Raw genomic sequence first — 17805 nt, 5'->3', positions numbered from 1 at the left:
CTCCCTTCTCCCTTCTCCCTTCTCCCTTCCTTCCTGAATTAAAAATAGAGGTAGCATTCTGGATTTTTTATACGTATGTCTCAAAAAGCTGCAGATACCCCTGGCTCCCAGAGTGGTTCAGGCATCCAAATGCCGACAAGTCCTACCCTTACCCCTTGCAGGGCTGTGTTGCAGCAACGAACGTGGGTCCTGCTGAGGCTTCTCCCCCTCCTCTGGCATAACCGTTTTCTCTCTTTCTCTCCTGAAGGGCAAATGTCATAGGATGAACCCTGCTGGACCATTCTTACTGTCTGTAATATCGTGTCTGGTGTGGCTCTCCTGGGGCTTTGATCCGGCTCCAAGTGCTTGCTCCGCCTTGGCCTCTGGGGTCCTCTACGGATCCTTTTCTCTGAAGGACCTCTTCCCCACTGTCTCCACTGGCTGCTCATGGACCCTGGAGAACCCCGATCCAACCAAATACTCCCTGTATCTCAAGTTCAACCGGGAGGAGCAAGTCTGCACCCACTACTCTCCCATGGTGCTTCCGCTGGACCATTACCTCTCCAATGACACCTGCAACCAGCCCGGAGCGACTGCCCTGCCCCAGGAGGGGGGAGAAGAAGAGGAGGAGGAGGAAGAGGTGGGCTTGGAGCTTTGCCAAGGTGGGGGCCCCTTTGCCTTTTTTCATTTCGACAAGAACTTTGTGCAGCTCTGCCTGGCAGAGGAGCCCGAAGCAGCCAGCCGCTTGCTGCCCCCCGAAGCCGTGGAGTTCCGCTTTGTGGAGGTCCTCCTGATCAATAACAACAATTCCAGCCAGTTCACCTGCAGTGTCCTGTGCCGTTGGTTGGAGGACTGCCTTCGGCTGGGTTCCAGCCAACCCTGCGGTCTCTCACAAACGGGCTGCACCTGCCAGACACCCCGAACCTTGCCGGCTCCTCCAGAGGTCAACCAGACGCTCTCCAATGCCCTGACGCCCCCTGCTACCAGCAGCAGCAGAAGCAACTGCTGTGTGACCCAATTGCATTCTGGGAATGCGAATGATGTATATTCTCCAGAGATTAAGCACGGTAAGGGGAGGTGGAGGTGAGGTGGTTGGTTGACTGTCTGCAGTGGCCATTTGGCTGTTGTGATTATTCCTAGCAAACATTGCTTGCTAGATATTTGCATGCGGGGTTCTCCTTTGGATGAATGGCCCATTTCATTACTATGACTAATTTTGCATAGAGACAATGTGGGTTGGTGTCACCTTATACAAAAGAACTCATCCTTCCAATGTGTCCTCTCCTCTCTCTTTCCTTCTGGAGCCTTCTCTGCTTTCTGCTTCTCCTATCACTTGGTCTTGTCCTCAACCAGCTCTTTTGCGTCTTTCCTCTTCCTAGATCAGGTTTCACCAGTTTGGCATTCTCTAAAAATTACGGATTGGACTCTCTTTCTTGCATCCTCTTTTCTCTCTCCTTTCCTCTCCCTTCACCCTCCTGGCAGTAACATTTATTTTTCTAAAGCACTTGAACTTCATCTAGAATGCTCAAATGCCATGTTTTGTGTACGTGAAGGAAACCAGATGTAGCTTTTCAACTACAGCCCAAGACAAGACTAGAACTTACGATCTCTGGGTTTCTAGCTTGATGCCTTAATCACTACACTGAACTGGCTCTCATGTCTTTATATTAGCTGTCTGCAATTTGGGAAAAACTGGAGTTTTTCTTTCATATTGCATTACAGGGAGAAGGAGTCATCAGGTGCTATCTGTATGAAGTCAGGGTGGGGAGCAAGCTAATTAGCATGTTGTTGGGCACTTAACTCATGTCCATTTCACAAACTGCTATACAAATCAGAACAGGGCTATCCTGTGAGATGATGTTTTATGATTGGATTCTCCAAGATGAACAAAAGTGCATTCCTTAGGGGCCAGTGTACCCAAACATGTGCATATTTTTGAAAATAATGCAAAAAAGGCTTTCTAAATTACATCTATGAGCAATGCACCTGTATGATACATGCACAGATTTTCATATTTTTTTTAAAGCTGCCAATGTCTGTGGGATGTATTTGGAATCAACTATAGAGAACTGAGAAATACAGAAATAAAGAGACTGTGGTTTCCAGCTGTGGCTGCAAAGATATCCATCTTCCTTCACCCTACCTTGCCTTCTGGAGCCTCTCTGCTTTCTGCTTCTCTTGGTCACCTCAGCCAGCTCTTTTGCTGTTTTCCTCTCCTTAGATCAAGCTTCACCAGTTTGGCATTCCCTAGAAAGGTTGGATTGGACATTCCATCAAGTCTTGCATGGGAGGAGAGTCTGAGCTAGGGAAAGCTGCTGTGGGCATCCATGGAACAGAAGCAAGAGGAGCCCATGAAGAAACATGCATTACAATACAAACTCTACTCTTAATACTTGAGTGCAGCATTGTGACCCAAGTATGAAAGGGCGAAGCTTGTATTATGATGTCATTGTGGCTGTCTGTGGATGACTATGTAGGGCAGTGTTTCTCAACCTTGGCAGCTTGAAGATGTGTGGACTTCAACTCCCAGAATTCCCCAGCCAGCCTTGCTGGCTGGGGAATTCTGGGAGTTGAAGTCCACACATCTTCAAGTTGCCAAGGTTGAGAAACACTAATGTAGGGTGTTGTAGATGATATGTAGTTTCTAGAAAGGATAAAAATTGGTTGGATTTCTTGGGGGGCTCCAACCAGCTTGGAAAATTCAGTAATGGTCAATGGTTCAGTGCAATTTTACAAGAATTTTGGCAGATTTCCTTTAGGCCAAGTCACGTGTTGCGAACAAGTATGAATTAATGAATTAATGTGGTTTTCCTACCTCCCTTTTCCCCGGTCTTTCAATGCATATGTGTTTTTATTGTGCCTTGGAGTCTGTTTTGACTCTGACAACTGCCTGCACCAGTCCCTGTAGTTTTCTTAGCAAGATTTTCAGAAGTGGCTTGCCATTGCCTCCTTCCTAGGGCTGAGAGTGAGTGACCGGCCAAGGTCACCCAGTCCAAGACAAGACTAGGACTTATGATCTCTGGGTTTCTGTCTTGATGCCTTAACTGCTACACTGAACGAGACACCAAAAGCTGTCTGCAATTTGTTGTGCTTTACTATTGTGGATTAATCATTTTTATTTTGTTATTTCTACTGGAATGGTTTCATGGGAAGTGATCCAGAATGTATGTTACCTACATAATAAAACATAACGAATACATTTAGGGATGCAAAATAATTTTGCCCCATATTTCCATGGAAACGGATTTGGAAGTGTGAGTCTCCAAGGAATCTATGATGGGAGAAACGGCAGCCAAAAAGTCTGGTTAGTGTTTTTCCTTGACCCAGTAAGAAAACAAATCTACTGAACACTTTATTTACTATTTTGCTTAGTTTCTTAAAAATGTATGATGGGACCAAGGGATCTCATTTCAGCTTTGTTTAACCTTTATGCATGTTTACAACACCAGCAGGCCCTTTGAGATTTTTTCCCACACTGCTGCCTGGAAAGACTTATTCCATGGCCATTCCAGGGAGCCCCAGAGAAGAAGAAAAGACTAGCAGAATTTGTGATACTGTTGTAAGCAATCCTGCTTTTTTAAATGGTAAAAACATTGGAAGAGATTTATGCTAAACATTCAAGGAAACCTCTTCATGGAAGGAGGTGCTCCTCAGAGGACCAGCACTTTGGAAGCTGGGGATGTCCCTCCACTTAGACCAGTGTTTCTCAACCTTGGCAACTTGAAGATGTGTGGACTTCAACTCCAAGAATTCCTCAGCCATCCTTTTGAACAAAACTCATTAATCTGAAAAGATGCTACTGAAACCCTTCTGATCCTTCCCTTAAGGGTACTGAAGCCAACAGCTGGTCTCCAATCGATGAGGGGAGGTGTTGTGGGAACTTCAGTGAGCCACGGTGAGGATTGGCCAGCCTCTTAAGGTCCCTTTTTAAGAATCTTAAGAGTCCTGTTCTGGCCTTGTGGTGTTGTCAGTTCTTGAGCACAAGTTCACTTTTCCAGCTAAGCAGCTGACGCTTCTTGAAGTAGCTATGGGCTGAATCACTCCTAGGCCTTCCCTGTTGATGGTCTTGCTGGTGAGGAATCAATGAGCATGAGGCACTTTTCTTGCTCTGCATTGGTGGAGAGGAAGAAAACAATTTATGGAGAAAATAGCCGCTTTTCCTGTGGCAAATTATCTTGACTGTGACAGTCCAGGTGCTTGCTATTCTAAGCCAGAATATAAAGGAGCTTCAATTCACCTTCCAGACTATTAAACAGGTGGAATGAGGCCATTTGCTTGTTGAAGGATGGATGGCACATGCAGAACGAAGAATTAAACCTTTCCTTCCTGGTCCAGGCGGTGCTTTTTGAACTGCAGTTTTGATGACTCTTCTAGCAGTGGCAGATAATTTCTTGTGGAGAGATTATTCTTTTGCTTCCCCACCACCATCTCATTTGGATTCATGTCTTCCACATCAGCATGATCGTGCCAAGCTACCAAGCCCTCTGGCCATGCAGGTCTCTTGAGCGACTTCAGCTCTTTCAAATGACCTTCTGTAAATCTTTTTTGTTATGTGTACTGGACAAATTCCATTTAGGGGATTCCAATATTGACTTGGAAGAATATGTGGATCTGAATTTAGTTCTTCAGAATTTTTTTAAACTTCCCAAATGTCCCCTCACAGTTTTCAAATTAAAGAAAAAGAGATGTGTTAAAGGGGTGCATATTTAAATGTGGGTTTTCCCCAAAGGTGTTTAAAAAGAAAAATAAAACTGTTAGATTTATGCAGTAATTCGATGGGAAGGACTTATACATCCATGTAAAAACTAGCCAGAGAAAGATTGGTTTGCTTACCCTGTAGACCAGTGTTTTTCAAACTTGGCAACTTTAAGATGTATGGACTTCAATTCCCAGAATTCCCCAGCCAGCATTGGAATGGAGAACTTTGTAGAATATCAGGTAGATGGGATGTGGCTCTCTGGCTTCTTTCTCCTTCCCTTTGAGGCTTCTCTTTCCCTCTCCTTCCCCATTCCATCCTGTCCAGCATTTCAGAGATTGGAAAATTGAAAGATAGACTTGGCCATGAGTTAACAATGGCTATGATGTTCAGTGGTACACTTGGAGAGATATTTCCAATGTTTGTTATACCTACAAATGTACAGCTGGCTTAAATTTTTTGAGAGTAGGTGTTGCAGTTCCTGAAAGAGGGGTGTGAGGGAGACAGTGGGTGGCTAGTTGGGTGACCAGCTTCCAATGTTTTCCTAACTTTCTCAGAATGCCTCTTGCTGGCTGACTGGCTTTTGAAATCATCATCTTCCCTGGTAGAAAATACCATCTAAGATGAGTAGTCTACTGAAGTCTATCTGAGAAGATTGTCATGAAATTAGCCTTTTGGGGGAAGGACAGCTCATAAGAGATGTTATCCTTAGTGGGCAAATGGAAGGAAGGTGCGGTTCATGTGCAAAAGAAATGAAGTCTGTTCAGCTCAAAGGTCAGCTTCAATTGCAAACAACATTGTGCACCCCCCATGGTCAAAGTGTCCTGTCCTCCTGGTGAATTGCATGGGAAGGCAAGGGGTGAAATTTCTCATCCTTCTGTGCAGCAAGCCTGCAGGTAATTTGCCACCACTGAATTGCTTTCTAAGGGCAGTATCTCAAACTCTCTGTTACCTTCCTCAAATTATGTTTGACATTCAATTAAAACCCCAAGGCACCTGGACATAAAATGTTAGTGTAGCTGGGTAGTTGAGAGGGTAATGTGTTTTTTCATTTGCAGAGTCATCACACGCCGGGGCCCAGGGGGGAATTGGACTCATCTGTGAGAACTCATTGACTGCAGCCAAGGAATGGGGCAGGAGGGGGCACAGGAGTCGGATGGAATCTAAGCAGGATGGAAAAGTTGCCTGAGATATAAGGAAGATGTTTTGGCCTTCCAGCAATGTTAGAAGATTGCTGACAGTCGTATTTATTTCTTGCAATGGTATTCCTACTTTCTTCCGAGAGGCCGAGGTGTCTTAGATGACCTAGGTGAAAGTATGGTTTCAAAACAAGTTCCTAGATGGATTCTTACAACGTAGCTTGTACAGGTAGTCCTCAATTTACAACCACAATTGGGACTGGAACTTCCGTCGCTAAGCAATGCAGTTGTTAAGTGAAGCACACCCAATTTTATGATCTTTTTTTGCTGCGGTTGTTAAGCAAATCTGGCTTCCCACATTGCTTGTTGGAAGCCCCCTGGGAAGGTCACAAATGATGAATATATTGTCAGGTTCAGCCCAAGAAACTCCACGAGACAGTACTGGAACAGCTCAGTTACTTTATTAGCTTGCACCTGCTAGACAGAATCTCGCCAGACTAACTCTAACTCCCAGAGCCTGCAACTAAACACTACGGATTCCTTAGGGTGGTGCCAGCCTCATCCTCTTCGCTTTCCCAGGCTTAGACTGTGGGCTGAGGAAATGCTTCTGTCCTTGAACCTCCTCATCCAAGTCCTCCGTCACACCTATGACCCTGGGATGCTGCAGTCATTGTAAATACATGCCGGTTGCCAAGCACCCAAATTTTGATCACGTGACTGTGAGGATCCTGCAATGGTCGTAAGTGCAAGGACAAGTTTTAAGTCACTTTTTCAGCACCATCATAACTTTGAACGGTTGCTAAACAAATGGTTGTAAGTCGAGAGCTACCTGTATTTTTTTTCAGCGGTTTTGCTAACAAAATTGCTATTTTCAGGGATGGATGTCATTTTGCATTGAATTCTTTCTTCCCACTCTGCTGGGTTCTGGCATCTGTAAGAGCTGGTTTCCAGACGGATAAAGATGCAGGAGGTTGCTGTTATGCAGACCACCAGTTGCAGACCTCCTCTTTATCACTGAACAGAAATCTGCTAGAAAATCAGAACGTCTCCACCCTAACATGCATAGGATATATTCCAAATGGGAAATAGTTCAGTTGCTGGAATTCTTGAAACACCCATCTCCTTCATTTTAGTCAATCTTGCTAGAGAGATTCGGCAAGAATCACTTTCAGTTTTGGGCAGCTGCAGAAGAGCCTGACAACACCTTCATATGGAAGGAGATAATTCTGCAGCTAACTGAAGTGTATATCTCCCCCTCCCCTCCCCTCCCCTCCCCTCCCCTCATTTCCTTTTGTTTATAAAAAAAAGATATTGCTTTCAGATTTTCTTTTAAAAAGGGGGAAAAACTCAGTAACCTTCTTATGGTTAGAGCATGCTGATCTTGCCCTATATTCAGTTGTGAGATGTTTAAAATCTCTCTGTGTGTATCCTGTTCCCTAGTTACCTTCAACAACACCTGCTCCAAAATAAATCTGCCTATCTTATAAGATCTGGGAGAGAGGTCTTGCTGAGAAGTTCCATTGGCAGAGAACCCACAGGGACTTCTCCGTGTGGACCACTCTTAAGGGACCACGCCTCTACTTTTGCAGTGAAATTATAACTTGGTTGTGGGAGAGAACATCTGGGGGGATGTTAAGTTGGGGATCCACTCCTTTTTGATTGTGCCATTGTGATTTATTTTGCTTTCTGTTTGTTGTGTTGTTTTTAATACATATTATTGCTGAATCCTACTCAAAGCCATTTAGAGTAGAGGGAGATGACAGACAGACAGATGATAGACAGACAGATAGATCATCATCTCTCTGACAGCCTGCAGTTTCCTTGGCTTCAGCACCAACTAACAATAGCCGATGGAAGCTTCTCCCAGAAGGTTGTAGAGCAACAGAGAGATACGGATTATAAAGCAGAGAGGGAACAGCAGCATTCTCATAGTGTTAGCCCTGCGAGGTAGTCCAGACAAGACACACAATCAGGAATACTAGCTCTGTGTTCTATCTATATTGTAAGGTTATATTAACAGAATCTTGCAAGACTGAAAGTATTTCTTCCCTCCTTTCCTTTTACCCTCTGGCAAGCTAGGGAGGGTCCCTTCTGAAAGGCTTCCCATGCCTTCCTCCCCTCTGTGGGCTGAAATACCTTTTATGTGATGGTTTTCCCATCTGCGTCTCTCCCTCCTTTCTCTCAAGGTCATTCCCACACATAGATATGAAGGCCACACCAAGTTTGAGGTTTCTTTTATTTTGTTAATCTTTGAACCCTCCTCCTGAGTTTTGCAAAGAAACAAAGTTCTCCCCTGGTACATCTAAAAGCAAAATGGCTTCCAAGATCTTGCACAGAAGCCTTTTCTGGTGACCAGAACTTCAGAGGGAGACAAAGACTCTGGCAAGGTGACTTGCAATAGCTCAGAGCCTCGGTATTCTCAGGGGGAAGAAATTTATAGGAAACCGGAGAACTGATTACTGCATTGCCCTCGACGGCTTGCTTCTAAGCTAATATCGCGTAATGGCCAAGAGCCCAAGATACGATCTAGACCATCACCGAGTCACATTTCCCCTTTGCAGATAATTTATGAAGCTGACTTTGTGATCTCCGAGCCCTTTGCGCCAGCCCTCCCCAGTTTGGAACCTGGAGACAGTCCTACTGAATCCTCTAACAAGGTTTCCTACAGCTTATTTAACAGGCAATGGTGCTGTAGAACTGCAAAGCATTATTGTTTTAATCAAACCAGTATTTCCGCTCAAAGGGAATTGTAGAAAAGCCGAAGCCCTGCCAGGCCTTAGGAAAAGCTTTGCCGGTTGTCCTCTGCTGAGATGAACAGCCTTCTCCTTCAATCTTCTCGCTCATTGTACCAGAAACCAGAAGTCAGTTGGGTGGATGGGGATTCCTGCAACATGCACAACCCAGGTTAATAAAACTCAGTTGCTACATTCATCTCACATGCCATGCCCAGAGAAACCTAGTGTGATGGTCTGCTTCACACAACTTGGTTACACAGTTGCTGGGTTCCCACCATATGCTGAATGATAAACTACACAACCTCATTTTAACCCTGGCTCTTGTTTGGGGCTATGCAACTTGGAATCTGTACTTAATTGAGGAGGGCCAATTCAATACAAGTTGTATTTTTATGGATTCTCCAAAAATATTATGAAAAAGCCCCTTTTCTTACATGCCCAGTTAATGGGGCAAGAAAAGTATGCTTTAACCCTTTTCCACGTTTTGGTCTCTTTCCATATCCCCATTGACCAGTGGCCCCTAGGATGCTCCTGGAATGAAACTCAGTTTCTTCATGTGTTCACACAGACTTGGTGTGAGAAGGCCAGAGAAAACATTTGTCCCCAAGATGCTACATTTAAGGTTCAGAAGCTTCTTCTCAGGATGGGTGAGAATGTATGTAATTCAAGACTGGTGGCTGAGACCCACACTTCTCCTTTCTGAATAAGGCAAGAGCAAAGTGAAAGTGTGGAGCGAGCCAGGCCATATCACCCATGTGAGCAGCCCCCAATTTTCTGAGTTTTCATGGGTTGGAATCTTTTAAAAAACCCTATTTTGGGATCAATACAACAGGTTTTGTTTCATTCCCAATTCAAAAGAGATGTTCATATTCAGTGGAATGGCAGACATTCTATGGATTTTTGCAACCGGAGCTAAAACTCTGGGGCTACAGAAGAGAGGTTTGGGACAGCATATCCTAAATCTGGAAAAGTGGGGAAAAGCTTGACTGATCCCTATCTCATCTCCCTATTTCTGTAGGCGGGATATATTTGTCTTGATCAGGGCTACCAGGACAGTTCCCCACCACACCTTTCCTTATCTTGTAGCCCAATAGAGATGAGGGATGTCATCTTCTGTCCTTCCTGGGATTTTGATATCTGAAATCTAGCACGTTAGGATGACATCCAACAGGGAAAAGCTGTTCTAAAGTAGCAAGCAAAGTTTCATGGACACCCAGGGATACATGAGTGGAATAAACAGCAGGGGAACATGCTTCCCAGATAGGTCCTTTGGGAATCTAGAAATGATCGACAGAGGATGTATAACTCCACTGTATTCTGCCTGCTGTTAATTACTGGTATGCTGGGCTCCAAGATGGCTGAATCCAGCATCTTCACACCCTTAATTCTGTAATCCTTTAGTGTCATGGTTTCCAGTTGCTGTTCCTCCAAGCTGTGGATATAGCCTTGGCATTTCTTCTAGCTCATTTATCACTGCAACTTGCAGATGTCACACGGCTCCTTCGCCATCCAGATCCAGGTCACTGGCATGGAGAATTGTATTCTTGATGCACAAGTGAGTCTCTGGGAGGCCAAGATGCCTTCTGTGGCTCTCAGATCTGGACCTACCGAGATGGTCCGCCTGCCAGGCTGGCTCTCAGGGCCTTTGGAAAAGAGAGAAACGAAGAGCCTGTGTGAATCTTTCCCTCTCTTTCAGTCACCAGCTTTGGGGATGGCAGCTCACTGAAGAGGGGAAAAAATGACAGGTAGCTATAGCAACTGATAGCTGAAGGAAGTTGCCTTTAGCAAGGCTGATTATGGTGTGTATGTGTGTGTGTGTGTGTGTGTGTGTGCGTGCATGTATGTACGTATATGTGTATGCCTGTGCGTGTGCCTGTGTGTGTATACACGAGTTTTTTAAAATAACGTTATTAAAATGTTTTAAAAAGATAAAAACTAACAAAAAATAATATAGAATAAAGAAAGGAAAGGGAAAAAAAGAGAAGAAAAGAAAAACCAAACCGAAAGTACAGAAAAAAGGAGAGAGAGAGAAAATTGAAAGAAGTCGCTTCTGATTTTCTTTACCGCAGTTATAGGTATAAATTTACCTCTTACTCTGTGGTTACAACATGACTCTCAACTTTTCTATAATCACCTTTTTTTTTATAGTCATCAAAACCTTAAGTTCATTTTTTTTCCTGTTTCATGCAAAAAGTCTATCAGGGCTTTCCAGATATGAAGGAGCAGAGGGGAACTTTGGGTGGAAGAGATACCGGTTTTCCAAAGAGGGTAGATTTTCATGATGTAGGTCCTGGATTTAGCGTTAGGCATAAATGGCACCTTGGCATGCAACTCAGTTTCTGTCTGGGTCAGAACGGCCCTGGGGCGAGAGGGCTACAGAAAACTTGTCTCTGAGATGCTGAATGTAGTTTGCTGCAAAGAGGGTCTCTCTCCCCTTCAGGATGGCATTTTCAGGATCATGGTTTTGCTTTGTTTGCTTGTCTCAGAATAACTTCATCCAGTGAAAAGTGGGGTTTCCAGCATTGGGCCCTTGCTTGGGGCTGCTGAACAAAGGGCGTGATCTGTCTTCTCCAAGCTGGTGCTGTTTGGGCTACAACTCTTGGAATAGCTGGCCTGCCTAGTCTTGGGCCCTCCTGGCCAGCATTTCTGGGAGCTGTGGCCCTAACCTTTCTGGAGGGGCCCTAACCCTTTCTTGGAGAAGGCTACCCTGGGGAATTGGGCCTTTTCTGTAATAATTCTGCCCCTGTGCGCTGCTTTGCCTTCAGTGTCCAAAAGGTGCTCTGGAACGCACCGGAGTGCAAACGTGGCACCTCTCAGCTGTGCCCGAAAACGGTGGCCCCTTTTTCTCAGCATTGCCTATGATTCCAAGAAATAACACCCCGGCTTTAAGGGGTGCTGCGTCTGCACTCCCACACACTCCTGGGCATCTCTTGGAGGTGGAATCTGACGCACTGCACGGTCCTAAGCGATACCCAATCAATAAAGGACTCGTGGGGACTTTTGGGGTGTCCAGTCTGCACCCCCCTTGGCTGAGCAATCACAGTCCTTTTTCACGAGGCCTTTGAGTGTTACCGTTGTCTCCTCCTGGGGCATGTGTGTATCTCAGTCTGTTCTGCTGCTGTTCTACCTCTATTGTTGCATTTTCTTTATAGATAATCACTGTTTTGGTTATTAGCTTGCTGTTCTCTTTTCTTTGTTTTGGGTTTTAATCTATTGTACATGGCCCAGAATCGCTTTGGTGATGGAGGAGTGTCAAAATTGGTTTAAGTAAATAAATAAAAGGGTGCCATTTTCCCCGTCGCACATCTTCGGGGTCTTTAAAGCAGAAGGATGCTCTGCATGGCAGGAAGAGAACCATGATCCCCAAATAAGACAGGTCAGGATTTAATGTAAAATCTTGACATTGGGGTGTGAGTAGTCTGTTGTGAGTGAGAGAAAGGGAAAGGATCCTTACCCTGACAGCAACAATAAGCAAATGAAGGACAAAAATGAAGAATATTAATGCCGTATATAAGTTATGGCATCCATAGACAAAACTCTGCAATTGGACCCCTCAGATGATTGCTGAATTATATTATAAATTCCCTATACTCTACTTGGTGGAAAGTTATTATTCCTGCTGCAGTTCGTGAGAAGATAGATGTGTGTGTGTGTGTGTGGGGGGGGGGGTTGTTTTTGTTCTTTCTTTTCTTACAGCACCCACATGGATTGGAGGGAATGTATTCAGCAACAAAGGCAGCCGGGGGTGGGGTATATATTAAGCAAGGAACGTTCCTACACTTGGGCCCATTTTAAGGAACCCATAAGGGTCAAGGTGATAAGTGAGGCCCAGGAGGCAGATGAGAAGGAATGGGTGACCCGGACTAGCAGCATTAGCAAAATTTTGCAGCCAAAGCAGGTTGTTGTTGACTAGTTTAATATGGTGTAAGAGGTGTGTTGAGAATAATGTCCAATAAGAAGGGAGGGAACTCGAGATCCAGTCCTCTGGATGTCTACAGGAATGCAAAGATTGCTCCTCTGACTTTGCCTTCTGTTGCCATCAGACTTCACAGTCAGCCAACGATGAGTGTTAGTCTTTCCCCCATCAAAATCTGAAAAAAAACGTACTGCTAAGAGTTGAATAACAGTTTTGGAAAGAGAATTTTATGCATATGGCTGAGCAAATGCTCAGAAGAGGTTGACGTTTCAGCTGGTATAGGGGAAAAGATTTGAGGGATAATAAATAGGACAAAACACACCATAGGAGGCGGGGCTCTTGCTCTACAGATGGGAATTCTAGGAAAAAGAAAATGGCAAAACCGGGGGGGGGGATGTAGAGAGTTGGGTTTGGGTGTGGGGAGATAGTTTGGGTCCCCATTCCTTCTCATCTGCTTCCTGTGCCTCAGTTATCACCCTGACCCTTATTGGTAGTATTTTTGCACCCAAAAATCCAACTACTTTTTACGAAAATATATGAAATGGCAAGGACTCCCCACCCACATTGTAGTGCAGAGTCCTAGACACATATTTTTGTTTTTGCAGCACTTCCTGGAGTCACCATATAATCATGCAGCAGTGTATGCTTACATGGTCATTCCAGGAAGCATTGCAAAGAAGCAGTTTCTGGGGATATTTGGGGCATGAAAAGAAAGAAACCAAAAGTCCTGGGCACCTTGCACATTTCCAAAAGTAAGTAAAAACTTCCTCTGTCCTTAAACAGACTAGTAAATTTATGTCTGGATATTTTATTCAAAATCTGACCATAAATCTTCTGGAATAGAATTCTGCTTGCAAAGTGAGCAGTAAAAGGGATCTGATTTACACCAATCTATATATCTTTTGATACCTGCCAAGGAGCCAGGAACAGTAATGATGAGTTTCACCTGAACGTTGCCGATATGTCCTCCCCCCACTTGCTGCCTCTCCATGGGGCCACCAAATTGGTATGGTGTAGTTTTCAGTTCAACACTCAACAGATTTACCAATCATCTCAACCAGGCCTGTAGCAGGAATTCCCTTTCAGAGAGTGTAGACATTTCAACAAAAAACACCTTTTTCTTTCCAATGGCTAGTGCATCTTGGGAAAGTTAGATTGGGAATGATGTTGACCTCTTGGCCTTGCTGGAACATGGGTGCAAGGAAGCCCATTCTGTGGCTGTGGAACCTTATCGTCTGTTCTCCGTTTGCTCTTCCCTTCCTCCTGTGCTCCATATAGGACTGCTGTTGGTAGCATCCAGGCTGATAAGCATGTTTGCTCTTTATTTCTTGCCATTTGTTTTTTTCTGACATGAAGCACACGCTAAGGAAATAACAGGATTATCTGCAGCGGCTGGCCGGCCAGGACAAACTCACAAGCGATGGATTGTCAGTAACCAACCTCATCCTCTCTAAGCTGGTGGGAGGTTTTGGTTACAAGAAGCAAACCCTGCTGTATGTCATTGATAGACTGTTTAGCAGGAATACATCATGATGATGAAGACGATGATGATGATAATACTAGGAGGAAAAGGCCCCACATTTTCTTTGGTGGCTAAGCAGAGCTAAAAGGAGGCTAAGCTTTGAAAGATGGTTTGATTGGATCTGAGGAACAGGGAAGTTTACAGCTGGAGCCAGTTGATTCTATGGATATTTGCAAAGGATATTCTATGGATATTTGCAAATTATGTGCCTCATGATGCATCTAACATCATTGTGACTTGAAGCAAGGCAGTTATGATTGATATGGAAGCTCTCTGGACTGTCTTTCTTTCTTTCGCTTGCAAAGAACATTCTCTGGATTTATCAGACTGGACAAGAGTCAGGGGAGAACTGGGAGTTTATGTGCCTGATATTTCTTTCTCCTTCCCTTTTTTTTTCCAAGCGTTCAGTGCAGATAAATAAGTTCTTATTGTACAGCCATTAGATCATAACAAAAAATGAAGAACAATGAAACAAGCCAGTTTGAAACCCAGCATATATTTCTTCACTTTTTCATAGAATCCTAGAGGCAGGAGGGACCAGTTTGATCCTGAAGTCCCGTTCCCTACTCAGTGCAGAAATCAAAATTAAAACATCCCTGACAGAGGGCTGTCTAGTCTCAGGAACATTTCCAACAAAGGAGAGCCCACACCTCCATCAGTTACAGATGCCTCTGCTGAACTGTTCTTACCATTAGAACATTCTTCAGGAGCATAGACAAGTTGGACTACCTGCTTAAGTTTTTTTAAAAAATCATCTTCTCATGACATAAATGACCATCTCCTTGGATCCATACCATCAGCATAGAAAGGAGGCAAACTCTAATTGTCTACATTCATGTATGTAAATATGGCACTGACCGAAGCATGAAAATGTCCTTAATAGGTCTGTGCAGATCTTCAAGGGAGTGCTTTGCCTCATCAAAGATTGAAGCCAAGCACTAGGGGTGTACAGAACCTTTTGAATTAGAAAGACAGTTTCAAGTTTGAAACAGCTGCTCCAACCCTCCTGGAAGTGTCCTAGATTAAACAGTTCAGTTCCAAACCCAAAAGACCTGTTTTCAATTTGAATATGTGCCATTTTGAGTTTGGGATGTTTCCAAGATGCCCAGAATGCTTTTGGAACATCTTTGTAAGGTTAGAACAACCCATTTCAGACTCAGACTGTTTCAGATTTGAGTTATATGAAGTTCCTCTTTAAAACGATTCCATGAAGAAGAGCAGTATTTATTTAGTTATCAAATTTATATCCCGCTGCAATCATAAATAGTCTCTTGGCAGCTGACAAAAAAGACAATAACACAAACACCAATAATAAAAAATATACTGCCTACAATCCCCAAATAACCCCCAAACACCCTCTGGAAAACTCCATCTTCAACTGTTTCTGGAAGGTGGAAAACATTGGAACCAATCTGAACCTCTTGCAGGAGGCCATTCCATAGGTCCAACCCCATCACGGAGAAACAATGCCTCTGGGCTTCACCCTCCTAACTTCCCATAAATGTACTCCATTTTTTAATCAGAACAGCCACATCTCTTCCTGTATTCCGTCACAACAGCAGCTTCTGCAGATCCACAGAGCAGCAACTGGTTTGGCCAAGTGAAGTGAATTGGCCCTGCTTCCACTCATTGTCAAGGGGGAGCAGTGCTGCACCGCTGCAAGGCCAGTTGCCTACTGGAGGCTGATTGCTTAGAATCCCTATCCCCCTGCTTCTCAAGAATACCCTGGCCAACTCCATCCTCTGAATGCTGTCCACGTGGCCAGATGACCTGTGGAGTTTGCAGGCCTATCTGTGTTGATCTGAGGAGGACTGAAGAATTGTAATTGGATTGAGGTCTGCACTCTAAAAACATCTAGGACCAGGACAAAGAAATGTGTGAGACAAACAAAAAACAAAACAAAACCACCCTAAATGTGATAGTCATGTTTGAGGAAGCAAGACCTACACAGACTTCAGGAAGGTCTCTTTCTTGCTAGTCTTGGGGTAAATACAGCATCTCAGAAGCTGTAAGAAGAATTTTCAACCCTCATTTTTAGTGAGTTTATTAAGATGGAATCTCTCCAAATGATTTGAAACCTTCTTCCCAGGTTTCTTATTAACTGGGCTGAGTTGCCATTTATGAGATAAGCTACCAACAGATTTGCCCTCTATCACCTCATTGTTTATGTCTGCTCTCCCTTCCGTTCCTTTCCCAGCCTCCTCATGATCTCTTATACTAAGGTTAGTTAATAAGAGTTCTTTTGCTGGATTTATTAAATTTTCTCCTTCCACCGTGTTCTTAATTACAATTTGGCCACCAGTACTGAGAACCTTGGAGGTCACATCCAGCGTCTGGAGGGCCGCTTGGCTGTAGTATCTTAGGTTGTTTGTCCAATCCTGTAATGGTAGGTGGGAATGACCTTGGGAGACAGGGCACTGAGCTGCAGCCAAGGGAATGGTCAGATAAAAGGCAACCTAGCCTGCAGCAGGAATGTGGATGGGGCAAGAGGCTCAGAAGAGACCCTCCCTAGTTTCTTGGGCTGTAATGGAGAAGTGAGGGAGAGATGTATTTTCAGACTTGCAAGATTCTATTAAGGTAACCTTACAGTAAAGTAGAATGAGCTCATCTGGTCATGTTTCCTGTCTGCTCTACCTGGTAAGGCTGGCATCAAACTTGCAACTCTGAAAGTACATCACTCTCCCATCCCCTTTACAGCACAAGAAACTAGCAAGGGTCTCTTCTGACCCTCTTGCCCTGCTGACATTCCTGCTGTGAGCTAAGCTGCCTTTTATGTGGCTCTTCCCTTGGCTACGTCTCATTACCCAGTCTCCCAAGGTCATTGCCACCTACCATTGCATCTCCTCATCAGGGGATAGGACTAACTGCCATTTTCTGGAGAGCCTCCCATCTATATGTTATCCCTCCATCCCAAAGGCATCAAGAGAGTGTCCTCAGTCCTTGGCAATCAGCTTGGAGGAGAGTGTTTTGCGTGCTCATTTTCCATCTTTCCAAATATCCCATATTTGGGACATTTAAGAGAGTAACAAATATGGCTTGACTCTTATCTGCATAAAGCCCTTTGGAGTGTCCAGAGCATTTCCTGTAAAATTAGGGCATTCTTAACTCCATCATCGCCACCTCCACTTGCCCCATAAAAAGGGAGGGCTGTTTTGAGTAACTGGTGAATTTGCAGCAGAGAATAAAATCCATCTGGAAACTTCCCATTTTATATGCAGACTCTCTTAACCACGACACCACAGGGATCTCAATTCTCAGCCATTATATTTTATTTTGCTGTTTATGATGAATGGTCTTTAAAGTAGGTCAGTCTTGCAGGAGGGTGTAGGAAATACCAAGAAATGATATTCACTGCTGAGCTATTTCCAGGTTCCTAGCTACATCAGACATTCTTCTTAGGCAGCCTTTCCCAAATTGGTATCCCCTGGGTGTGCTAGGACTTCAGCTCCCAGAATTCCTAGCCATAAAACTAGGGATTCTGGGAATTTCAGTGCAATCCAGAAAGCACCAGGTTGGAGAAAAGTATACTCAGGTGTCAGATTGCTCTTTGAATTTGGTTGTTGCCCTGATGCTTCAACCTTGCTGAAGGCAAACTAGTTTAAGATAAAGGTATTGTGTGGAACAAATGGGATTATTTTGGTGGGGGTGGCAAAGGGTTATCCATGTAACTTCTGCTATGGATTCCATAGTAGGTGTTTCTGGGCACGAATGGAAAACATCTTTTGGTTTAACTGAGCTTGGCAGATGGCAGAAGGTGGGTGGGGAATGATGTCTTCTCAATTCCTTGATCTCTCTTTCTATATCAAGCACTGTTGAGA

The 17805-nt window shown here is 44.2% G+C and overlaps 1 protein-coding gene across 1 annotated transcript in view; it reads left to right on the top strand.

The window, feature by feature from the left end:
* Positions 1–259: 259 nt before the first annotated feature.
* ADGRB2 (adhesion G protein-coupled receptor B2) overlaps positions 260–17805 on the top strand; it is a 143013-nt gene continuing 125467 nt past the window's right edge. Inside the window, exon 1 of the mRNA XM_088153494.1 lies at positions 260–1046. Within this exon, the coding sequence (XP_088009620.1) occupies positions 263–1046 (784 nt within the window). The 5' untranslated portion in view covers positions 260–262. The remainder of the gene's footprint in view (positions 1047–17805) is intronic.

The sequence above is a fragment of the Python bivittatus genome, unplaced genomic scaffold (assembly GCF_059951505.1).
Source record: "Python bivittatus isolate LINGU-HERP-01145 unplaced genomic scaffold, Pbiv_v1 ctg000040_np1212, whole genome shotgun sequence".
Taxonomy (NCBI): Eukaryota; Metazoa; Chordata; class Lepidosauria; order Squamata; family Pythonidae; genus Python; species Python bivittatus.
This window is presented reverse-complemented; position numbering and strand designations above follow the sequence as displayed.